The 26,036-nt window shown below is 35.9% G+C and overlaps 3 protein-coding genes across 5 annotated transcripts in view; 2 read left to right on the top strand and 1 right to left on the bottom strand.

Moving 5' to 3' along the window:
• LOC306851487 (guanylate cyclase soluble subunit alpha-2-like) overlaps positions 1-4,629 on the top strand; it is a 44,985-nt gene extending 40,356 nt beyond the window's left edge. Inside the window, exons 8-9 of the mRNA XM_079387765.1 lie at positions 2,595-2,749; positions 4,243-4,629. Of these exons, the coding sequence (XP_079243891.1) occupies positions 2,595-2,749; positions 4,243-4,453 (366 nt within the window). The 3' untranslated portion in view covers positions 4,454-4,629. The remainder of the gene's footprint in view (positions 1-2,594; positions 2,750-4,242) is intronic.
• The window catches only part of LOC306851007 (claudin-19-like), a 564,676-nt gene that overhangs the window by 60,241 nt on the left and 478,399 nt on the right, over positions 1-26,036 (top strand). The window lies entirely within an intron of this gene.
• LOC306851300 (L-aminoadipate-semialdehyde dehydrogenase-phosphopantetheinyl transferase-like) lies at positions 19,638-25,959 on the bottom strand. 3 transcript variants are annotated; one of them, XM_079387456.1, is made up of 7 exons: positions 25,931-25,959; positions 25,577-25,722; positions 24,364-24,592; positions 23,430-23,551; positions 21,716-21,874; positions 20,941-21,009; positions 19,639-20,871 (listed from the first exon to the last, which is right to left on the bottom strand). In XM_079387456.1, exons 2-7 carry the CDS (start codon positions 25,718-25,720, stop codon positions 20,710-20,712), a joined length of 885 nt encoding a protein of 294 aa, XP_079243582.1. In that variant the 5' UTR covers positions 25,721-25,722; positions 25,931-25,959; the 3' UTR covers positions 19,639-20,709. The 3 variants fall into 3 exon arrangements, with proteins under 3 accessions (XP_079243581.1, XP_079243582.1, XP_079243583.1); XM_079387455.1 differs by having other exon boundaries at positions 19,638-20,871; positions 25,577-25,945; XM_079387457.1 differs by having other exon boundaries at positions 19,764-20,871; positions 21,716-21,865; positions 25,577-25,940.

Genomic DNA, 26,036 nt, shown 5'->3' with positions numbered 1-26,036 from the left:
GACACGAGAGCAGCAGTAATAAGATGCCCTTTCTATAACACCGCTGTTTATGTGCAGTTGGGTTCAGATCACAGTGATCACCACCTCTGTGCTGCTTACAGCTGTGTGTGTGATTCTCGTGTCTAAAGCCACGGCTGAGTCACTCGAGGAACTGTTCACCCAAAAAGGAAGAATTGCTGAACATTTACTCACTCTCAGGACATCCAAGATTAGGATGAGTTTGTTTCTTCATCAGATTTGTGTCATTCAGTGTCTCAGCAATGGATGCTCTGCAGTGAATGGGTGCCGTCAGAATAAGAGTCCAAACAGCTGATAAAAACATCACAATCATCCACACCACTCCAGTCCATCAGTTAACATCTGGAGAAGACAAAAGCTGAAACAAATCCATCAAGATGTTTTTAACTAAAATCTGAGTGCATAATCCATAATAACGCTTCCTCCAGCGAGAAAGTGTTCTGGTGTGAATCAGGAGAGAAATCTGCACAAATCAAGCACAGTTTACAAGCCAAAACAGTCCAACATCACCAACATCTCCAAACAAAATATGAGAGTGGATTTTGATGTGAGAGACAACAGGAGATGGCTTTTTCACTGGAGGAAGCGTTATGGATTATAGACTTGTATTTTAGTTGGAATCAACGGTTTGAAGTTAAAAACGTCGTAATGATGGATTTGTTTCAGTTTTTGTCTTCTCAAGATGTTAACTGATGGACTGGAGTGGTGTGGATTACTGTCATGTTTTTATCAGCTTTTCATTCTGACGGCACCCATTCACTACAGAGCATTGGTAAGCAAGTGATGTGATGCTACATTTCTCCAAATCTGAACTCACCTCTTGGATGGCCTAAGGGTGAATAAAGCAAATTGTCATTTTTGGGTGAACTATTCGAACAATAACCTAACCTAACATTTCCATTGACATTAAATCCGTTAGATCGTGGCGATTAAGCAGATAAGAAGTGTGATCTGTGCTGCTCTGCCCTGAGTTTGATTGACAGCTGTCAGTCACAGATACTACTGCCCTCGTGAATTCTTTTCAGCACTAGTTGTGTGTGTTTCTTGCACTCTTCACAGTATTGGCTCTTCTCTAGAGTTGCTATGGTGATGCTAGGTTGGATATCTAGTCTCAGATCCACATATTAGCTCTCTTACAAACCTTGATAGCATTTTAGGGCATCAGAGGCACAAAAGCTGTTTGAAAAGAGATGCTGCTAAATGATTCTGCCTTATAAGATATTTTGTTTTAGCCATAAGGCAATCCAAGAATGCACTGCGGCAAATGAAAGAATGCATGTAATTCCAATAGAGATGTTGCTAAGCTAACTAATACTGCAATATGCATGAATTCTACATAGAATGCATGAATATTGGTTAAAATGTTTCCATTTGAATTGCATCGAAAGATTCAGTTCACTAGGATTTGGAAAAGAGCTTGTGTTGAGAGAAATTTGGACTATGTATATCATTCAGTACTGAGAAATATTGATCAAATAAAACTCTTTTTACCCAATATTCATTATTACACTGGAAACATTTTGCTTCTTGTTCCAACTTAATTTCATTGTGTTCGCCTAAATATGTCAAATTGTAGTTTACATAAATAATTTGTGTTTGGATTACATTCATTTTTGTTGCATATATGAAACTTCATGGGTGGATTTTTAGCTCCCAGCATGCTCTGCATAGGACAGATTTGGGAGAATAAATGTTTAATTTAAGTGCTGTTTCATGTGTTTTTGAGCCAAGGCAAAGACTTGTTAATATTTAAAGTTCATTTATGTTGGTGTTGAGTTTGTATCGTTGAATATTTGGCTGGTTTGGTTGTAGGATGGTTTAACGATAATTATAGTGTTTCTAGTTTTGTTTAGTAAACATACACTCTGTAACTGTAAATATCACAATAACAATTAACTACATCATGTTAATAAAATCTCTTAGCATCACTGAAGTGATTGAGTTGAAAAAAATCAATGCCTAAAATAAATAGTTATTTTTGTCTAAAAATTGCATTGGTTATTTATTAATTTTTATTTTAAATAAATTTGTATTTGACTAACAAATTATATTTTAATATATACTTAATGAAATTTAAAATTAAATTAAATTTTTATTTAATTTGACTTTTTATTTAGTTATGTGAATTTTACTTCAGTCCGTGTGTGACATTTACTTGAAAGATCTGAGTGCAAAACATGCAAAAGAAAATAATTATTCAAATATTATTTTTAATTTAAAAGTACAATTGTATTATTTAAAAATTTTAATATATTTTTTGCCTTAATTTGTTTTATAGTTAAATATTTTTTGTATTATTGTTATATAATAGTGTGCATGTATATTTATTTATTTATTTATTTATTTTTACTTAGTTCAGTAAGTTGGATTTTACTTGCAGAAACATCTGCAAAACAAAAAATGAGTAAATTGCGCTTTTTTTCAGTGTAGTTTAGAAACAATCTGACAGTCAAGTTTCCTGTATGTTGCTTATTGCTGCAAATTCTGCTCAACTGAAGAGTTTTGCAAGACTGTTTTTCCTGTTTATTACTGTGAAGCGATCTCTACTGTATGAATAATCTCTTCTCTGTGTGTAGCTGAGGATCGGGATCCACTCGGGCTCAGTGCTGGCTGGAGTCGTCGGTGTGAAGATGCCACGCTACTGTCTGTTTGGAAACAACGTCACGCTGGCCAGCAAGTTTGAGTCGGGCAGTCACCCACGCTGCATCAACGTCAGCCCTACTACATACCAGTGAGAGCACACACACACACACACAAACCAGCGTTTCTCAGCTGATGTGTAACTCTGCTGCAGTGGAGACAGTCACACCTGTTTCTATGGCAACCTGTTTCAGTCGAGATCGTCAAGGACGATACTCTGCAGTCAAGTGCAGCTCTGAAGATCTGCTCTCTCTCTCACTCTCACACACACACACACACACACACGTTTCAAAATGCAGCAGCAAGCACCTGTGTTTGTAGACATCCACAAACACTCCACATGAATAATCATGCACAGGCGAACTGACACGTGCACAATTAAACACACGCACAGTATGAATAATCAAGCACACATATATATGTATGCCTACACACACGTGTGCACAAGTATAGGCATAAACACACTCACTCACACATTTACATGTATAAATGGATACACCCTATTGTTTGTAAATGCATCTGATTATAAATACTACAGATGAGATTTTCAGGGGTTTGTGAATTGTTGAATAGCTGGTAAATATTTAAATCAAGTGCTGAATTACAGTACGTTAAATAGGACTGCACAATAAATAGAAATAAAATCTAAATCATGATATGGCTTCATTCAGTCCATCATTGCATTTCATTTAACTTATAACATGCATTTGGAAACACAGCAGGCACCAGGATCACTTTATTTTCACAGATCTATTATTTCCAATATTTTTGGGCACATGCATTTTCAGGATTTTACCAGATTTTCGACCAGAACCAGACATTGCAGTTTTCTACTAAAACAAATGCTTGATTGTATATTTGTAAAATATAATTTTTTATTATAATTATAATATATTTTTTAATTAAATTATATATAAATTATAATCATATATTTTTGTCTTGATTTTATAGTTAGAAGTATAATAAAATAATATAAAAACTATTTTATAATAAGAACACATTTTAATGAATTAACTTGAAATATACTTCAAGAAGATATTTTTGGTCAAAAGTTTGGGAATGCTGCTAAAATATATATATATATATATATATATATATATATATATATATATATATATATATATATATATATATATATATATATATATATATATATATATATATATATATATATATATAATTTTTTTTTTTTTTTTACTTTAACGTACAAATGTATAGTTACAAAACCTAATTTTGTCTTGATTTTTATAGTTAAAAATATAAAATCATAATCATAATAATGTAAAAAGATTATAATTTTTTTTTTGTTATATAATCATAATTATGCACTTTATTGAATTATAGAAATATTAACTTCAAATACACTTCAAGAAGATATTTTATGTTAGAATGGTTTGGCTGACCAAAAAGTTTAGGAATCCCTGCAATAGACTAAACCTAACAGATTTTTTTTTGTTGCATTTTTAGAATTAAAAATAAAAAAACAACTTAATTTACTTAATTTATATTTTGTTTTTACAAATGAGTTTTTGTCAGAGTGAGGTCTTGTATATTTAATTCCTTTGCATTTGCGTTTCCTCTCAGACTCCTGCGTGATGAGCGCGCGTTCACCTTCATCCCTCGCTCCCGGCAGGAGCTTCCTGACAACTTCCCCAAAGAGATCCCGGGAATCTGCTATTTCCTGGAGGCGGGGAAAACCCAGTGCCACGCCTCTCTCACCAGCACTCGCTCCGCCCCCATCCGGAAAGTGTCCTATAACATTGGGACCATGTTTCTACGGGAGACTAGCCTCTGAGATGGCCCCGACCATTCGCTATGACATCACGTCCTGTAGACTAGCGTTGCCTGTGGCAACTGGTGGCCCCGCCTCTGGACCAGAGCGTCGCCCCAGAGGCATGACACAGAGGGGGCGGAGAGGACAGGCCCGCCCCTGGCCCCGCCCTTTAAAGGAGCCATGGATAATTGTGTTCTAAAAATACAATAAAAACTATAGATATATATTTAAAATAAAGCCTTCTGCTCAACGGCATAGCCAAACTTTCATGGTGTACACATGCAAATACTACAGACAAACTCATGTAAACACACACATTTCTTGCTGTATTGCAGGTAATAGTTTTAACATGCATAACTTTGGTGCCTTTACCTCCCATACACATACATGAACACACACACACCACAAACATGCATTTATCTCTGCCATTTTAAATGCCGCCATTAACCACTGTTAAATCCTTTATGTGTGTGTGAACCCTCTATTAACCATTGTTAGATCCCTTGTGTTTGTGTGTGTGTGTGTGTGTGTGTGTGTTCTACCATTAACCGCTGTAAGATTGTGTGTATGTGTGTTTGTCCTCCAGTTTGTGTGCAGTATGTGTGTGAATTTGTGTAAAGGCTGAGGCTGTTTCGCGCTTCTCACATCTGCGGCATGTTTTTATTTTGGCTCCCATATTCGTAGCAGAAAAAGAACCGGCAAGAAAGTGCAGAATATGCACCGTTAACCAAAAGGAGTAGTTGACTCAAAAATGAAAATTTGCTGAAAAATGTCCTCACCCTCAGGGCATCCAAGATATAGATGAGTTTGTTTCTTCATCAGATTTGGAGAAATGTGTCTCTGCATCAGTGTCTCAGCAATGGATGCTCTGCAGTGAATGGGTGCCGTCAGAATAAGAGTCCAAACAGCTGATAAAAACATCACAATAATCCACACCACTCCAGTCCATCAGTTAACATCTGGAGAAGACAAAAATTGCCTGTTGTAAATGCGGCTTGTAAACGGTGCTTGATTTGTGCAGATTTCTCTCCTGATTCAGTCCATCATTCAGATGATTTTTTTGTCATTGGAGGAAGCGTTATTATGGATCATATTTTAGCTGGAAGCAGCTTTTGTCTTCTCCAGATGTTAACTGATGGACTGGAGTGGTGTGGATTATTGAGATGTTTTTATCGGCTGTTTGGACTCTTATTCTGACGGCACCCATTCACTGCAGAGCATCCATTGCTGAGCAAGTGATGCAATGCTACATTTCTCCAAATCTGATGAAGAAACAAACTAATCTACATCTCGGATGGCCTAAGGTTGAGTAAATTATCAGCAGACTTTTATTTTTGGCTGAACTATTCTTTTAGTCAACATAATTTGCAATACAGGTGTGTTTTTTCTGTCAAAGCAATGCAAAACACTTTGAAAAAAAAAAATGTCTGTCAGGCTTGATGCAAGTTAAATGCCATGAAAGGTACACAACTGTTTTTTGTTCAGTAAATTTGTACTGAATCTAGATTATAGATGCACTTTGGGAACCGTGTAGATTAATAATTATTTGTATGTAAATGTGATCGTCATGCAAATATTCATGCAAAACTTTATATTAGTTTTCAATAATCCATTCTCAGTCACCATTTAACAATTCATACGTGATACTGAATGAAAAACTTGTAAATCAGACCTTTTATGCAGCAGAAATCACATGCTGTAGATGGCAGATATGTGAAATGGGTTGTGTGTGTGTGTGCATGTTTATGTGGTTTATGAGGACACTGCCTATGTCCCCGTAATTCAAAAGGCTTAAAAAACATACTAAATGGTGTTTTTTTGAAAATCTAAAAATGCACAAAGTCTCCTGTGAGTGCTAAGTTTAGGTGTAGGGTTGGTGTAGGGCAATAGCACACAGTTTGTTCAGTATAAAAACCATTACGCCTATGGAGAGTCCCCATAAACCACAAAAACCAACGTGTGTGTGTGTGTGTGTGTGAGTGTGTGTGTGTGTGTGTGTGTGTGTGTGTGAGGTGACAGGAAGGTACGTGATAATGTCATCATTAATTTCAGTCACATTTGATTCAAGATCACATCCTGGCGTGTCAGTCATTTTTATCAGGATGCCAATAAAATTGATTCATTGAAGTTTTATGGTGTCAGACTGTTGTTTAGTGCTCTCTTTAAATGGTTGTTTTTCTAAAATAAATAAATAACGACCAGTATGACTATTTATTCAATGCAACAACGCAAGAATTGCCTTTTTCATTAAATGAGAGAATAGAGTTATCATGCTCTGTAAAGAATATAGAGTACTGCTCAAGTTTTTGAATTTTAGATTTTTCTTTTAGTTTAGAAATTAATACTTTTATTCAGCAAGGATGCATTAAATTGATCAAAAGTGACAGGAAAGACATGTAATAAAAGATTTATGTTTCAAATAAATGCTGTTCTTTTGAACTTATTCATCTGTGAATCCTGAAAAATAAAATGTATCACATTTTCTACAAAAATATTTCTTGAGCAGTAAATCAGTATATTAGAATGATTTCTGAAGAGACTGGAGTAATGATGCTGAAAATACAGCTTCGATTACAGGAATAAATTACATTTTATAATATATTCACATAGAAACGTTATTTCAAATTCTAATAATATTTCACAAATTATTACTGTTTTTACTGTATTTTTGAACAAATAAATGCAGCCTTTTGGTGAACAAAAGTGACGTGACTGGTACAATCCCATTATCATGAGTTATATACAGTATACTATAATTATTTAACTAATAGGCCAAGTATTTTATAAATGAACAAATCAACAGTTTATTTTAATAATAAACATCTCAACAGCCACTGAATGAAGGGGTTTGAGTATGAAAAATTGTATATTGTAAGTATAAAATATTAGATTATGCATATTTCATATAAATACTAGAAAAGTGTTTATGTTTATGTACACATGTACAGACCAGATGTAAACTGAAACAACTTGAATTATTACACAACTTTTAAAACTAAATACTATTGTGAGAATCTGCGGTTTAGCATTAGCATGAACATATACACCTATAGATATCAAAGTGAATTGATTATTTTAGTTTACATCCAGTGATCTACTACTGACAGGAACAAGCATCTCTGGTTTGTGTTGATTAGTGGCTTCGTTTGCATGCAGGCGTGTTTGGGCCGTCACATTAGCCAGATGAGCTGGGTGTGAGTTACAGAAGTACAGAGAGATTTATGTCAGCGTGTGTGGGTTAGTATGCATATGCAAGATATTAATGAACAAGACTTTCTGAATTTTCATACAAAGCTAGATTGTGTTGACAGAGGCCAAGAGCTGATACTGGCCACGCCCACTCAGGACACGCCCAATCGCAGTAGAGCTTGAGTGGCCACGCCCACTCTGATAGTTAACACTGATTGAGATTGAACAGGAGATTGAATACAGCTGAAAACAGCCTGGTGAAATGTACATACACTGATAATGTAGCACTGGGCTTGACTGTATTCATCAGGAATTGGTTGGATGGTGAAAAGTGGATTGCACAGGACTGTGGACGCACGGTAGGAAACCTGTCTGAGACAATAATTTCTGCTGTTCTGTTTGCTCTAATGATGCTGTAGTTTGTTTCAGGGTCACTGTTTGTTGCGGCAATTATTTTCCAATCAGAGAGCCAGCGGGAGGAAGGTTATGGTGTTGATGGATGCTTGTTGAGACGTGCCTTTCTAGCAGATTTCTGAAACACTGAGTTTTGGTAACCATTTGGCTAATCAGTCTTCGAGAGTTTGGACTTGGAAAAACTCTTGTTTGTTTGTTTGTAACACATCCATGCTTCCAGAACAAAATGGCTTAACATTTCCTTTTGTTTATATAATACACATTATACAGAAAATTATACACTTTATAATATTTAGAGAATTTGTATTATAAAATATGATAATATACTAATTTAAAATATAAAAATGCCGCATTCTAGAATATTGAGTGAATTAATATTTAGAATTAGTTGAAATGATTTCAAGTACTTAATATTAGTCCAATAGGTAGCTGAATTTGTCCGCACCGCAGCAAAAAAAAAAACGGACCAAAAAAGGTGTAGCAAAAATCCAATTATTTTTCATATGCAAACGTGAGCACTGAAGAGAGCACGGGCTGAAATGTCTGTTTTTAATACGTTTTGCACTTGTCACTCTCACTTTTGTATATGAAAAATAAATAATTGGATTTTTGCCAGACTTTTTTTTTTTTTTTTTTTTTTGCAGTGTGCGGACAAATTCAGCTACCTATTGGACTAAAGTTTCTTCTTTTTGTTCTAAGCACCTGACAACCTTTATTTAGTTTGTTCTGAGCGCGCACCATTCCTGCTTCAATTCCTACTTAATAATAAAAATACTATAACATTTATTTAATTGTTTCTAAAAGCAGTATTAAACTAAAATGTTTGTGAAATTTTGTATAATACAAAAATTGTCAAATACTATGTTCATAATATACAAAATTTTGAAACCTATATTTCACATAATATATTTTTTATAATACAGATTTTCTACACATAATATGCTGTAAATAAAATAATGTATACATTTTATATAATATTTTAGTATTTATCCTTCTAGATAATTTGTATTCTAAATGATTTAAAATTAGTGCTGTCAATCGATTAAATTTAATCACAGTCCTGGACTAATCATGATCAATCGCAAACTTAAAATACTAGATTTACCTGTAAATGTGTTGAAATAAAGGAATGCATGACAAACTAGTTTCTTTCACATCTCCGACAGGAATGAGACGTAATCCTTATTATTCTTGTTTTAATTCAGCCTTAAAACATTTACCAAGCCACATCGCTTCAGTCCCAGTACACACTTACCCAACTATTATCAAAAGTATTTCTAAATAAATACAACAAAACATTTTCTTGCGACCTTACATGAATTATGATAAAATGCATTATGAAGAATTGGACTTGTTCTGCAGGTGCATTAGAGCTAACATTAGCGTCATGCAACATAAGACACTTTATGAGATTAATACACTTTAACTCGCTTTAAACCACCATCGAGTGTTTGTAATAACTTCCTTTTGCGATCACATGTGTACTTTGGGCGGTCGCGGTACATTATTGCATACTATCTGCACGAAATAGTATTGAAAATGACTAATATCACAGATTTTAGGATGGATAGTGTGCAATGATTACCTTCCGCGCTGCGACGACTGCAAGAAGTTGGGGTCAAACCTTTTAACAAGTTAATTTTTTAGATTAATCGCATGCGTTAACTTGACAGCCCTATTTAAAATGCTCATATTCTAGTTTCAATAAATAGATTATAATTGCATAATGTAACTTTCTATTTTTTATTATTTTTAATAGTGTTGAAACTACACTTGCCAGAATGTGTATTCAAAACGTTTTATTTTAGGTGTGAAGTTACACATTTAGTTAACTCTTTGAAAACAATATAATATTAAAACCCTCATAAGTGAACACGTGATGTATGTCATTATGACGAGTGTTTCACAGTAGTTCACGTGAGTTTCAGAGACTCGCTGGAGTTTAGACCGTTCTGTGATCTAGAACAGTCTGGCATGTTCTGTGATAGAATAAATCCATATTCCTCTCCTGAAACATCCCATAATAGCATTACTACGGTAATCAGCTCATTACTCATTCATTCTGACATCATCACATTCAGCCAATCGAATTAAGCGCATAATTAGAGCATGGCAGATGAAGAGCCTTGTGTTTGAGCTGCTGATTGAACAAGCTCTGTGTCTGTTTGCCTAATATACTCTGAAATACTCAAGCTTTACATTTGAGGAGACCGGAGTAAAGTTTCCCAGTGCAAGAGTCAGATGCAAGATGCTACAACGTTGCCAGTGACAGCTGCTGCGTTGCTAAGGCGTTCTGAGGGGTTTTAAGCACATTGCTATGTGGTTGCTAGGGTGTTCTGTCCCATCACTAGATTGGGCAAGTTATGCACCAAAGTTTAATACTTGGCAATATAAGTTAGGTCAAACCACTAAGCGTCAGTTTTAATGGTAAAAATGTTAATTGGTTAACGGTGATAATATATGGTGAAAAACTGTACTAGATGTACTGGGACATTTCATGTCATTTGAAATATGAAGTATTAAATGAATATTACATTTTATTAAACTATACACTTAACCATAAGTTACTTTTTATTATATACAAATTATATGAATTATAATAAAAAAATTAAATAATTTGTATTAGAAGTTCAATTAGCCTACTGAAATATTGCTTTTAAAATGTATTATGAAAATTTGGTTTAAAATAAAATTGTTAGATATTTTTCTGTTATGTTCTTTTGTAATTTGGTATTTATTATCATTTTTTTTTCAATTTAAAAAGTAAAATGCTGCCATCCTATTTTCACGGTAAAGATCTGGCAACCACTGCTGCTGTGTTTTCTTTTCACTATAAATTTGACTGATTTAATTTATTCGTTTATGAACTTACTATGTAGCCTACTAGTAAGACATGATTGCATAAATATTATTTAAAAGTCTCTAGATATACAAAACCCCACTGTCTCTTTTCCCATGTTGATCCTCTGTTGAAACTCTCATGGGAAAGTATGAACGGAGTACTTTTCCTCCATCTGAAGCATTAAAACTGTGCGGTCAGAATAAACTAACACAACCTTCACATGCGCTGCTCCCAATTCTGACTAAACTATGTTCATCCCTGAGAAAGATCAGAGCTCCTCACGTGTTGAGTGCGCTTTATCTCCCTCAGGATTATGGTGGAGAAAATAAAACCAATTATTGGATTTACAGCTTCCTGTCAGAAATGTGACATCTTCCTCTGGGCTCGCGCACATAACCTCTCGAATGCGTCCTCAAGACACCGGCTCTTAAACAACCTACATTTACGCCCCCCCCCCCTTTCTCTATACCTCTTTTTCTATTATCGACGCGCATCTTGAGCTGAAGAGGAAACAAAATGGTGCTAAAAGGGCAAGGGAGGCGCTGGAGTGTGTGTGTTTGATGAAAACCTGTGGGAAAAGGTGATAGTGTGATGGTGACCTGTAAATAAAGCCCTTGGCACTCTGCTGTACTGAACAGCAAAACCACTGAATGTCTTAAGGAGTTCAACCAAAAATGAACATTTGCTGAAAATGTACCCCCCCCCCCCCCCCTCAGGCCATCCGTAGATGAGTTTTTCTTGTACATGGGCTGTTTGAAAAAAATTCAGCATTACATCACTCGCTCCGTAATGAATGGGTGCCGTCAGAATGAGTCCAAACAGCTGATAAAAACATCACAGTAATCCACACCACTCCAGTCCATCAGTTAACATCTGGAGAAGAGAAAAGCTGCAGGTTTAAGTTGTCGCTTCTAGACAAAATGCATTTATCCATAATATTGTTTAAAACCGTGGTCGCCAACCCGCAGATCGTGCTCCGAAGCCCTGATCTGAATCAAAAGATCCACGAACCCGCTCCGAAGTGAGCACATTTTCATTTGAGTGAACCATTCTTTTTGAAAGAATATTGTTGGTCATTTGCAACAAAAAAGAGAGCGAAATATCTGATGCAAAACACTAAAACCCTGACATTCATCAACACATGCCCTCATTTCACTGCAGCGAGTGTGTTTTCGTGTTTGTCTCCAGTGTAATGGACATTAGATCTGCTCATGTCATGATTATTTAATCATTAAGGCCTGCTTGATTAAATAATTATCTTTGCTCTTTGAGAGTGCTTTTATTAACCGACATTGTGCTGTTCTTCCTTGTCCTGCTTTGCACAATCCTTTGAGAAACGCAAACACGCATTATACTGTATTACCTGAGGGAAAACACTGCAGCAGCTCTATTGATGTGTCCAATTATTCTTTTGATGGCAAGGTAATATTAGGACGCACGTAAACACATCTTAGTGCCGTCATTACCTGCTTTACACACTTCTTCTGCAATGAATTCAGCACAAACCTCTCCGACTTCATTCAGCTGTTGTTTATTTTCAGTTTTTCACATTTTGGATCATGTAAATGTGTACTTTAAGAAATTAACTTACATTTTGAGTAAAATGACATGCTACTGATCAATTTTAGGGTGAGTTTTTTTTCGAAGATGTCTCTTCTGCTGACTAAGGCTGCATTTATTTAATCAAAAATACTGTAAAAATTTGAAATATTATTACGGTTTAAAATATCTTCACATAGAAAAGTTATTTTCAGCATGATTACTCCAGTCTTCAGTGTCACATGATCTTTCAGAAATCATTCTAATATGCTGATTTGCTCAAGAAACATTTCTAATTATGTTGTTCTGCCCTATAATTTTTATTGAAATCATTTTACATTTTATTTTTCAGTGTTCTTTGAATAAAAAGTTCAAAATAGCATTTATTTGAAATGGAAATGTTTTGTAACATCAGATGTCTTTCCTGTCACTTTTGATCATTTTATTGCATCCTTGCTGAATAAAAGTATTAATTTCTTAATGTTTAGCATTTCTTTGTATGCAAATCTATTTTTTACATTCTTTATGCTGATTTAAAATAGAACTTTTTTTTTTTTTTCATCGCCTGTCTGCCTTTTTTGGCCTGAAACATTCCTTTTTCTCTTCTTTTGCCCTTCGATTGTGTGAATGTGGGACAATCTGCTTTAACCTACAATGGTCTTCATCTCCACGGTGACGCTGCACATAGTGACGATGTGAAATTTACTATCCAAGAATGCAACACTGGTTTCAGTGTGACATTTAAAAAAGGCCTGACTGTTACTATGGCAACAGGGATCCTGTTCACAAACAGGTAAACACACACACACACACACACACAGTCTGGATGTTATTTTTAGGGTGTTTACGCACACATAATGAGTCAGAGTCCTTTTATGCAGTGATGCCATCACCCGTCTTCTGTTATTGTGATGTCACTGAAATCTTCTATCAGCTCTGCTATTGGTCACATCGCAGCACATCAGAGATTTGCATGTGGGCGCTCCCACTGAACTCTGGGAAGTCTTTTATAACCCCCACCATGTGACGTTTTTCAATTGTACAAATGTATGCGAGACCGAAGCTGCCACCGCATTTCCAAATCTAAGAATAGAATAGAAACTTGTAATGCCATACGTCTGAGCCGGTGGATGCAAAAAGTGTATTAATTATGAATTTTCTCATATACCTGAGGAGACTGATTCATCAGATGTGACCTGTGCTGTTCACTCTATAAACACTAGTGACTAAACAGCTGTGATTTGGGACGCAGGTCACATGATTGGGGTCTGTCCTGAGCATGATCAGTCTCCGATGGGCCATTTCAGAAACATCCTAATCCAGATGCTGATTCTCTCTCTCTGCTCAGACAGGGATGCTGATTAGATTAACTCGGATGACTGCCTGTATCACACGTGTTCTTGTTGCCATGGCAAAGCTGGCTGTGCTGGGATGGTTGCCGTGGTAATGGGACAGTGTGTCATAGAGGAGGATGGGTGAGAAAATCAGCGCGCTCACACACACACACACCAGATTGCTGAAACTATCTATCATTCTATTGTTCTGTCTATCTATCTGTCTATATCGATTGTTTGTTCGTTCTTTCTATCTATCATTTGTTCTATCTATTGTTCGCAGTGTTGGGGAAAGTTACTCTTAAAAGTAATGCATTACAATATTGCCTTACTCCCTAAAAAAGTAACTAAATACATTACTGAGTTACTTTTTATGGAAAGTAATGCGTTACATTACTTTTTAAATCTGGGCAGGGCTTGCTTGTTTGTCTTTAAATAAAAGTTCTTCTTTTAACAAATGCAAAAGCCCTTTCACAGCAAAAGTGAAATGAATACGCCTCAGGCTGAAGGACATTTATATTCATGTCTGTACATAGAGGGGGTCGCAGCTCAAACAAATTGCATGTAGAATATGACGCAAGAAAGGAAAGTTCAACACTTCAATAACAAAAATGAAAGCCAAATGTGTCATTTTTGCTTAGTATGGTTGAATTGGATCATCAAAGGTCAGTAGCAAAGACATTGGTTTAAAAAATAAGATATTGAACATATTTAATTATTGCAGGTTTGTATAATATTCTGAGTTTGCATTTGACTGTTTTTTTTTTATTAATTGAGTAATACTGAATCTGTTTTTTTGCAGGTGAGATGTTCATATTTAGTCTAGAACAACAGAAATGTGTTCACACAATGCCTCTGCACTTACTCCCGGTTTCTCTCAACATGGCAACACGAGCGCGTCAGTCAAGACACGGGAAACAAAATAACTGGCATTTCTTATTAGAAAGTCCCTCAGATATTTCCTTCTAAATTAAAAAGTAATGCGTTACTTTACTAGTTACTTAAAGTAATCCGATTACATAACTCGAGTTACTTGTCATGCCTTACCCCCAATACTGAGATTAATTCGTTTTATCGTTAGTTCCTTCATTCCTTCCCTCATTCGTTCTATCGTGTGTGGTGGTGTTCTGAAATGAGACAAAGTCAGTGTTTTTTTTTTTTTTAGGAAATGTAAATTCATGTCCCAGTCACATTTTCTTGGTTAAATAAACAATAATAATAATAATAATAATAATAATAATAATAATAATAATAATAAACACAAACTTGGTTACTTACATTATCAGAAAAAGAAAGAGAAAACAACTATTCTATTTTATATTTTTATATTAACAATGTAATCAATACTCTGTTTATTAAAGCCAAGTATGAATCTCAAGAAGTTAGTGTTTTTAACCATTTTTCATTTATTCCAAAACAATAACTCAAGGCAGTAACAATTTAAACGCCTACATTTTATTTGTAAACTTATATTCCGCTATTCTTTTTAATAGTTAAGTTTGAACTATTTTTGAATTTTTCGGATCATCAAAGCTCGGTAAATATTAGTCACAGAGATTTACTTCAAATTTCACCAAGCTGGTTACTCGGAAGTTAGGGGACAGCGATTTCAATTTTTTGACACATAAAAACCATATATTGTCACAATTGTGTGTTGTTTTCAAGTTTCATCTATCAAAATGTTTCTGCTTTATAATCAGCTTCGCTACAGTGATTGCTGGATGTCTTTGTCCATATTAGGGCTTTCCTGGCACCTCACAAGTTATTACTTCTATGAGGCTGTTTTGGACTGCGAAAGCACCCTCTGGCTTCGAGTATGAATGAATCATACACTGCATGATGTTTAGCCAGAGATTGTCGTACGTGGGAGATGAGAGGGTCTGTGTTGCTTACAGTGAACTTGATCACGTGAGGCACCTCAGACAATCATACAATGGTCTCCTTTCTGGAGAACCGCCAATACATATCTATGGCTGCAGCATTAGCCATTATGCTTTTCTGGCTAAAGGTTGCAGACTTGCCTTCCAGTGGCTTTGGTTTAGCTCTGCGTATGTTCACATCGCCTCATTTTGGATATGAATAAAATGTCAGGTTATGCAAAGATTATCTTGTCTCTTTGCATTTAAATCCAGATTTATTCACTCTGGCCATTGGAAATTCCTACTTGATCACACTTGCCAAAAAAAGTGTGGGGGAAGAATTTACATTTTATTAAAAGTGGGGGGGACACGACCCCCGTATACCCGTGTTTTCATGACATTTTAACAAAGTGGTTATATCAGTATAAGTGTAATATATATAAGTGTGGGAGTGGTACTTTCTTTTTTTTAAATTAGTCTTCCCATTAACACCATTATATTGTTCATTCAGACTGATTCGCGAACATGAGGCGGGTTTTTTCGCATGAACCAATCACAGCTGATCCAGTCATATATAATCATACAGTGAGGGAAAAATGATTTGATCCCCTGCTGATTTTGTACGTTTGCCCACTGACAAAGAAATTATCAGTCTATAATCTTAATGGTAGGTTTATTTGAACTGTGAGAGACAGAATAACAAAAAATATTTTGTCGATTGTACAAGACTGTAGACCTACACAAGGCTGGAATGGGCTACAAGACCATCGCCAAGCAGCTTGGTGAGAAGGTGACAACAGTTGGTGGGATTATTCGCAAATGGAAGAAACACAAAATAACTGTCCATCTCCCTCGGTCTGGGGCTCCATGCTAGATCTCACCTCGTGGAGTTTCAATGATCATGAGAACGGTGAGGAAACAGCCCAGAACTACACGGGAGGATCTTGTCAATGATCTCAAGGCAGCTGGGACCATAGTTACCAAGAAAACAATTGGTAACACACTACGCCGTGAAGGACTGAAATCCTGCAGCGTCCGCAAGGTCCCCCTGCTCAAGAAAGCACATGTACAGGCCTGTCTGAAGTTTGTCAATGATTCAGAGGAGAACTGGGTGAAAGTGTTGTAGTCAGATGAAACCAAAATCCAGCTCTTTGGCATCAACTCAACTCTCTGTGTTTGGAGGAGGAATGCTGCCTATGACCCCAAGAACACCATCCCCACCGTCAACCATGCATGGAAATATTATGCTCTGGTGGTATTTTTCTGCTAAGGAGACGGGACAACTGAAAGGGACGATGGACGAGGCCATGTTTCGACAATGACCCAAAACACACAAGAAGCACATTAAGGTCCTGGAGTGGCTTAGCCAGTCTCCAGACCTTAATCCCATAGAAAATCTGTGGAGGGAGCTGAAGGTTTGAGTTGCCAAACATCAGCCTCGAAACCTTAATGACTTGGAGAGGATCTGCAAAGAGGAGTGGGACAAAATCCCTCCTGAAATGGTCAAATCTCTTTTCTTATCTTGACTGTATTCCCTATTCTCTTCTGAAACATCTGTGCTGTAAATGTTCTGCAGTTTCATGTTTGTGTATTTCTGCAAGGCATCGGTGGCCACTGCGAGTTTTAGCTCCGTTTTGGCTCCCGCAAGGCCTCCATCACGGCTGTAGGAAAAAAATCAGTGATAGTAATTAACGCAGTAAATCAGGAAACTGGCGGATGGACAGAAGTCGCCCAGGAGAAGAGTTTGGACAGAAAAGCTTGTGTGTGATGGTAGAGCACCTGAGTCCACAACGACTGAAACCAAACATGTTCACTGTTGAGCGAGCCAGTAAATCAGACTGTAGTTGCTCTTTTGTCTTGTGACCTTCTGAAAAGAACAAACCCCTTCAGAGTTTCGTTCTCATGGGACAACGATACTGTTGTTTTAACCTTTGACCTTGGAAATACTTTCCGTCAAACAGACACAAAACAGACACGCACACTTGTGCATCTCTCTCACTCGATCCTGATTTACTCAGGACTCTGATAAATCTTTAACAGAAATACTCTCAGAGGAGGAGAGCTGTTCTCTTTAATGCAGCTCTCGCTCGCTCTCCCGTTTTTATGAGCGTGTGATGTAGGAAGAGTTTGATGCTCTAGATTTCAGTGTTTCAGCATTGCACTGGATTGTTTTTGTGCAGTATTTCAGGATGCATTTTATTATTAAATGGATAGTTCTGGCATCAAAATCTGATCTAATTGATGCAATCATTTATGTAACATTAAACATCACCAATATACTTTGTAAAGCCCCAAAAAAAAAACAGAAATTCAATTCAAATAACATATTGTGCTACTTCATAATTTTTTTTATTATTTATAAGAAATCCTACAAATTACTAGTAACTGATGTAGTAATTTATTAAACATCAGGATATGCTTCACATCAAGCCAAAAAAAGGTATTTCTACTTCTAAAAAATTGTAAACTTAAAAATGACTATTAAATGTAATAATTTGTTGAACATTAAACATTGTCAATATGCTTCAAGTCAAAACAACAGGTATTTCCATTTCTAAAAAGGTAAAAAAACATGTTTCTAAAAAAATATAATTATTGATAATAATAAAGAAATTCTAAAAAATTACTATTAATTTTCAACCTGAATTCCGGAAATGTTGGGATGTTTTTTAAATTTGAATAAAATGAAAACTAAAAGACTTTCAAATCACATGAGCCAATATTTTATTCACAATAGAACATGGATAACATAACAGATGTTTAAACGGAGAAATTTGACACTTTTATCCACTAAATGAGCTCATTTCAAATTTGACGCTTGCTACAGGTCTCAAAGTTGGCACAGGGCAACAAAGGGCTGAAAAAAAAGCAATACATTTTGAAAAGATTCAGTTGGGAGAACATCTAGCAACTAATTAAGTTAATTGACATCAGGTGTGTAACATGATTAGCTAAAGAAGGGATGTCTTAGAGAGGCAGAGTCTCTCAGAAGTAAAGATGGACAGAGGCCCTCCAATCTGTAAAAGAGTGCATAAAAAGATTGTGGAATACTTTAAAAACAACATTCCTCAACGTCAAATTGCAAAGGCTTTACAAATCTCATCATCTACAGTGCATTACATCATCAAAAGTTTCAGAGAAACTGGAGAAATCTCTGTGTGTAAGGGATTAGGCCGAAGACCTTTGTTCGATGCCTGTGGCCTTCGGGCCCTCAGACGACACTGCATCCCTCATCGGCATGATTCTGTCATTGACATTACTAAATGGGCCCAGGAATACTTCCAGAAACCACTGTCTGTAAACACAATCCGCCGTGCCATCTGCAGATGCCAACTAATGCCAATATAAAGGTTTTAGAGAAACCTATGCTCCCCTCCAGATGACGTGTATTTCAGCGTGACAATGCAAAACCACATACTGCAGCTATTACAACAGCATGGCTTCATAGTAGAAGAGTCTGGGTGCTGAATTGGCCTGCCTGCAGTCCAGATCTTTCACCTTTAGAGAACATTTGACGCATCATTAAACAAAAAATATGTCAAAAAGGACCACAAACTCTTCAGCAGCTGGAAACCTATATCAGGCAAGAATGGGACCAAATTCCAACACAAAAACTCCAGAAACTCATGACCTTGATGCCCAGACGTCTTCAAACTGTTTTGAAAAGAAGAGATGCTACACCATGGTAAACATGCCACCGTCCCAACTATTTTGAGACCTGTAGCAGGCATTAAATTTGAAATGCGCTCATTTTGTGCATAAAATTGTAAAATTTCTCAGTTATGTTATTATTTTATGTTATGTTATCTATGTTCTATTATGAATAAAATATTTCCCCGCGATTTGAAAGTCTTTTAGTTTTCATTTTATTAAAATTAAAAAAAATGTCCCAACATTTCCGTAATTCGGGTTGTAAAAATTTATTGAACATTAAACATTGCCAATATGCTTTGCCAAGCCAAAAACCCAGGTATTTCTACTTCTAAAAAATAAATAAATAAAAAAACGTTGAAAAATATAATTATTAATAATAAAATATTTAACATTTATTGAACATTAAAAATGACCAATATGCTTCATTTTGCATAATTTTATATCCCATTAAACCTTTTTCCTGTCTGGTTTATAGACAACATTAAGAAAATGCAAATCATGCGCAACCAAAACAAGACTTTAATTGGATGGTGCATTATTAAATTGCATCAAAAAACTCATTTATATTAAAATTCCAATTTGAAATGTACATCACTTTAGAAAAAAAATCTAATTACATGTGGGTACAGAGTTTTATATAAATCTGATCCCATCTGCATTTCCGATGAGTTCATCCTCGACCGTTCTGCTTTTCTGTAATAGACTTTGCTCTTTTAACCTCTACTGTACGAGTTTCGACAGGCTCAGTAACTCACAAGCTGTGTGGCTGCAGCTCCTGTCAATCAGCGTGAGGGGCGGGACTTTTCCGGCACAAATAAAATAACGGCACAAGAGTGGAAACAGCAGGAGCGGAAACGCATACCTACGTCCGATCAGCAGCGATTTGTTAAAAGCAGGACCTTACAAACACACCGAGCTAATGGCCTGCTGAATGTCTGCTGATAAAAATAGACAGTGGCAGATGGAGGGAACGAGAGAGAGAGAGAGAGAGAGAGAGAGAGAGAAACTTTAGGAGGTGTAGGTTGGGAAAATAAACTCATCTCTTACATAAACGGATCATTCCTATGCAGTACATTTTCATGTTCCCATCAGATATGTCATACTGTATAATAAAACCCACAGTTTATATCCCATTAACTAACTGAAGCCAGTTCCTTGATGTTATCATCCTCCAGGAAGTGACATCATTTTGGAGGGAAAACAGCTGCACAAACGTTATCAACAGCTGGTTTGTGCCTTCCTAGACAAATCAGTTTGATGATAGATGACTGAAAAAATGGTTAAAATATAAAAAAACTTGAAGTTGACTAGTAAACATCAATTGTGACTGTGAAAATATGATGTTATAAGTAATAAAGTTGAAGTATCTTCAAACAGTCATTTTTTTTAAAGATGCAGAGTTTAAAAAAATGACCCCGATATACATATAAACATGCAATTTATTCACTACTGTTCACTTTGCCTTAAAGGTGCTTCCTTTTTGCTCTGAAATCTCTCCCAGTAGGCGGGGTCTTCCTCTAGAAGGGGCGTGGCTTTAGATACCAGATCACTGAAACTCAACTGTGTGAACGAAAGGGGCGGAGCTTCACAAACCATCCCACTGTCCTCCTATAATACAAAGTGTGATGTCATGAACTGTCTTGACCTCTAAAATCATGTGAAAATTGTTAAACTTACTTCAGATGTGCTGATATCTGGTTTTCCCAGCGCCACAGCGACGTGATGATCTTTGTCCAATAAGCTCTCCTGAAAAAAAGAAAAAACGTTAATTACGAGTTATGTTTTCACATTGTATAATAATACTATTATAAGGATAGTCTCCCTCTCTCTCTCTATAAATATCTATATACTTCTATAAAATAGTAAAAAAAGTTATCTCTAAAAAATATTAATAAAAAGAAATAAAAAATGTACTACTACTTCATGTAATAATTTATTGAACATTAAACATCACCAACATGCTTCACGTCAAGCCAAAAACTGGTATTTCTACTTATAAGAAATGTGGAAATATTTTTATTAAAATAATTATTAATAATAAAATACTAAATAATAAGCTGAACATTTATTGAACAATAACCATTGTATAGGGCTATTATATGAGGTCTAGGTGATATATTAAAATATATTTTATTTTTTATTCTGAGGTGGAAACAGGCTTCCATATATACTGAATAACTACTGAATAACATTTTTTTTCTCACAGTTGCAAGATAAAAGTCCAGACGAATGAAGAATGTGAGCTCTATCTAGGAAGCGAGAAGCGTCTGTGATCTGTGTCACGTTCACACGCTCTGACAGACACCGAGACGAAGCAGCACTGCAGGGCTCCACACAGAGACCATGAGAAACACACACATCTTCTGCCTCATCCAGCTGTCTCATGGGCTGAGAGGATGAACCTGTGTGCTGAAGGACTACTTAGTAATGCTGGTAAACTGTGAAGACACACCTCAAATGTCCAGTCCTCTTCTTCATTGTCCAGGTACATTCGTGTCTGCCGATACACTTGCCCCTCTCGCATCTGATTGGGCGAGATGTGAAACTCCGCCCTCTGCAGGTCGAAGCCCAGCCCTGTGCCAATCGCTTTGATGAAGCTCTCCTTCAGCGCCTCGACGGACAGAAAAACAGACCAATCAGAGGTAATCAGGCCTCTGGATATATTCAGAATTAAATGCCTAAATAATTTACAGCGTCTATATGGAATACTAAAATAGTGTGTGAAACCAGTATACAGTATGCAAGGAAAAACAGTGTACAAAGTAATGTTTACTTCGCTATATGGGCTAATTCTGACAAAACCTCACTTTTGAGACTGGTGGTGAGTTGTGGAGTTGTCACTTTTACTAGTTCTTAAAGTAAAAATAAGAAATAAATGAATTATATAAGTAATATTTTAAGATAATTTATGTAATAATTTCTTAAAGTATTATCAATACTTATTTAATAAAATATTTTTAATTAGATATTATATATTAGTGTTATGAAAAACCTTAAAAATATTCACAAAATTAATTGTACATTTTTAATATGACATAAATCTATTGTAAAACACAAAATGAATGCTAAAAATTACTAATCATAATAATTATAAAAATGGCTATTAATGTAATAATTTCTTGACCATTAATTTTATATACACACTATATGGACAAAAGTATTGGGTCACCCCCTTCTAATGAACAGGTTTGACTACTTTAGTAATTTCTATGAGTACAAATCTTAATGTTTAAGCATATAATGATATTCTAGGGAATTGTGTGCTTCTAATTTTATAGCAACAGTTTGGACAGGACCCTTTTCTATTCTAACATGACAGTGCCTCTCTGTATAAGACACAGTTCAGAAAGACATGATTGATTGAGTCAGTGTGGAAGAACTTGACTGGTCTGCAGAATCCCAGCTGAACACCTCTGGTGTGACTTTATATGCAGACCTTGAGCCAAAAACTCCTCAGCAAACACCAATGACTTGTACATATGCGTACAGTTATATTAGACACGTCCAAAACTGTGGCAACAGATAAGAAATCTCTTAAGAAGTATCACAACACATAAAACTTTTTACTTTGGTAAAATCAGCGTAACACTCTGATATATCTTCGTATACATCTAGTTATTGCGACACATTTATTTATTTTTAAAATACAAAACAAAATCAATCTGCTTTGTTATAAAACTAAAAAATTAAAAAAATAATTTAACTACTGTGAGATATTCTGTAGACATCCTCAAAGGTCAAATGATTCATAAATAAGGCAAATAATGCTATTTGTTTTTACTAAAAATGTAAAAATGCATGTAGTGTTCTTGTAAGGTTAGGTTTGGACAGCTAGGTGAGTGTGTGTGTGACTGACCACATTCTCACCTACAGCACATTTTACTGATACAGGTACATGAGAGAGAGAGAGAGAGAGAGAGAGTGTGTGTTTATCAGAGTCCTCAAATGACCACAGACTGGCATAACCGAGTCATGCTGAAGTGATGAGATCACATCGCCATGGAAACAGGGATCAGAATTGGAACAGTTTCATCCAGCACAATTTCTCTCCCGCTGCGATATGCTTATAGATGTGTCAGTGTGTGTGTGTGTGTGTGTGTGTGCACATGTTGTTGCCAGGAGGTGATGATGATGATGCTACAGGAAGCAGCGGTTGCTATAGTTACCCAGTGCCTATAAAACATGTCCAGTTGGTCCCAGTCTGATCCGGCCGTCCGGATGTTTGTCCACTCCAGATCCGTGAACTGACGATTCATGATCCGGAAAAACTCCTGTACGGAGCTACTGCCTGAGGTGCACACAAACATACACAGAAATCACCTAAAAGCTCATATGCTACACTTTTGTTTTAGCACTGAATTTCACATTAGTGAAGGTTTCTGCAACAAAAATGTTGTACTTCAGTTTTTCATAATATTTTTCCCAACTTTTCTTTGACCTTTATATTTAAATACTGTTTTTGCTACTGTTCCTTTAGAATATAATTGACCTCTTTTATGATTGGTTTTACCTGTTTTACCACCTTTATATTTGATTTACCTGTGTGTACAGACGCAGTCGCTTAATATTGAACAGGTTTTTGATATTTAAATGTAGACATCATATGATAATGAGCTAAATATATATATATATATATACATATATACACACACACACCAAAAACCCACACTGCTAACTTTGGTCAAATCAGCGTAATACTCTCTTAATACTCTATCCATAATCCATCATAATTAATTAGTGTTGTCATAATTTCTTGTTTTAGCAGTTTATTTCAGAAAATGTTTTGGGTGACTGTGGAGGAATTTTGAGTTGTGGATGTTATAGTAAATCATATTGTACATGGAACACTGCATTATTTCATGAACGCAAGAAAAATCTGTAATTTCATAATCATGGTTTCTACGAGCTGATACGAATTTACATTTTACAGCAAAGCCAGAAACTATGCAACTCATAAACCCTCTCTCAGCTACATTCTGTCCGTCTGCTCTGGCACAGGTATAGAGCGACAGCTGCTGTCCGCTGATGGAACTGCAGTGTCTCTGTTGTGTTGGTGGATTGTAAGCTAAGGTGACATAGTAGGAGCTCAAGGAAAGTTACCTGGTTTGCTGGTCTTCATCACGTCTACGCCCACCTGGCGTCCCGGTTCTGCTGCCAGCACAGCATAATCTCCCTGATGGGACACGTTGAAGTTCCAGTGGGTAACACCGGGGGTGAATGAGGTCCGTGGCAGGAACGGTTTTCCCTGCGCTGTTCTTTCTAGCCGAAACCCGTCCCATGCAAAATCCATCTTCTCACACACCAGCTTTCTGATCAGCAGACGACCAGCCTGATGCAAACACACAAAGAAATGAAAAAAACCAACATACAGCATGGTACTATTAATAAATAACTAAATAAATCAGAGGTATAAGGTTCCAAGATATCCTTTGTACACCAAACTGAACAAGTTACAAAAAGATTAAATCTGTACAGGAGCAGCTTTTTTTTTTTTGTGACTGTGAAAGTGCTTTCGGTCTTTCGTCCATGTGATAAAGTTTTGTAATTGTGAGAGAACCTGCTGTAACGCAAAACAAATTTTGTCTAACATTAAAGTTATATCGTATAGTATCGTAAACAAATGAATGCATCAATGAATTAATTAATTCATGCGTAAACAATGAATGAATGAATGCATAAATTAACTAATTAAATAACTAAATAAATAATGAATGAATTCATAAACAAATCCATTAATAAATGAATGAATGGATGAATAATATATAAATGAACCAATTAATTAGTAAATGAATGTATGCATCAATCAATCAATTAATAAATAACAAATGCCTGAATGAATAAGTGAATTGCTGTATAAATAAATTAAAAGAATGAATTACAAAATGAATGAGACATAAATAAAAAAATGTGTTAATAAACGAACCAATTAATAAATAAATAATACAAAATTAAATAAAGAAATGCATAAATAAAATTGAATAATTATATTAATTGAGTGATTCATGAAATAAATGAATGCAGAAATAAGTAAATACATAAATGAGTGAATTAATTAATAAATGCATGCATAAAAATGCAGACAAATTTCTCATGAAAAGTTAGTAGATGTCACTTTAAAGGCATTTTGCCATCTACTGCAATGACAATTAGATAGCAAATCTATCTGTAGTGAGCCTGTACTTATATCAAGGAGTTTGCAGCAAAGTCAAATATTAACAAAACAATAATATTAACATAATATTAAATATCAGAAATGCAATTTATTTTATTATTTACTAAGATAAAATTGCTATTTATTGTCTATTGTGCCCACCATGGCGGATTTGGCATCTTTGGCGAACACGAAGTGCGCGATCCGTTCCTTCTCCTCCTGCTGAACGCACCGGGCCGCCAGGATCCACTCGGGACGGGTCGGTACCCACGAACCGCAGCGGAACGCCCACCGGACCCCGTCCATTCCTGACAACCACAACAGTCAATGACAAACACTGTTATTATCCTATAGAAATACGCATAATTAACAGCTGTTAAAGTTGCGGTTTAGTATTATAATATTAATTAATAATATGCAGTCATCATTATTGCATATTATTATATTGTCTTATGCAATTTGTAGCATTTGTTTTGCTTTCTCTGGTAGCCTGCACATGTGTTCCAAACCACACACATCCGGATCCGGAAGAATATGCTGTGGGCGGGGCTGAACGGTGAGCGCCTCGTCTGATTGGCTGATGGAGAGGGCGGTGACGCTTGTTGACCAATCGCGCGTTGTT

The sequence above is a fragment of the Barbus barbus genome, assembly GCF_936440315.1.
Source record: "Barbus barbus genome assembly, chromosome: 31".
NCBI lineage: Eukaryota > Metazoa > Chordata > Actinopteri > Cypriniformes > Cyprinidae > Barbus > Barbus barbus.
The sequence above is the reverse complement of the archived record's forward strand: the minus strand, read 5'-3'. Positions and strand labels throughout refer to the sequence as shown.

What these genes read in the sequence shown, in the direction of transcription:
- LOC306851300 (XM_079387456.1), bottom strand. Translation starts at nt 25,720, where the DNA reads ATGGACGGGGTCCGGTGGGCGTTCCGCTGCGGTTCGTGGGTACCGACC. An exon ending in GATGAAGACCAGCAAACCAG is followed by an intron (nt 23,552 to 24,363) that starts GTAACTTTCCTT and finishes TGTGCACCTCAG; the next exon opens with GCAGTAGCTCCGTACAGGAG. An exon ending in AAGAGGACTGGACATTTGAG is followed by an intron (nt 21,010 to 21,715) that starts GTGTGTCTTCAC and finishes TCTTTTTTTCAG; the next exon opens with GAGAGCTTATTGGACAAAGA.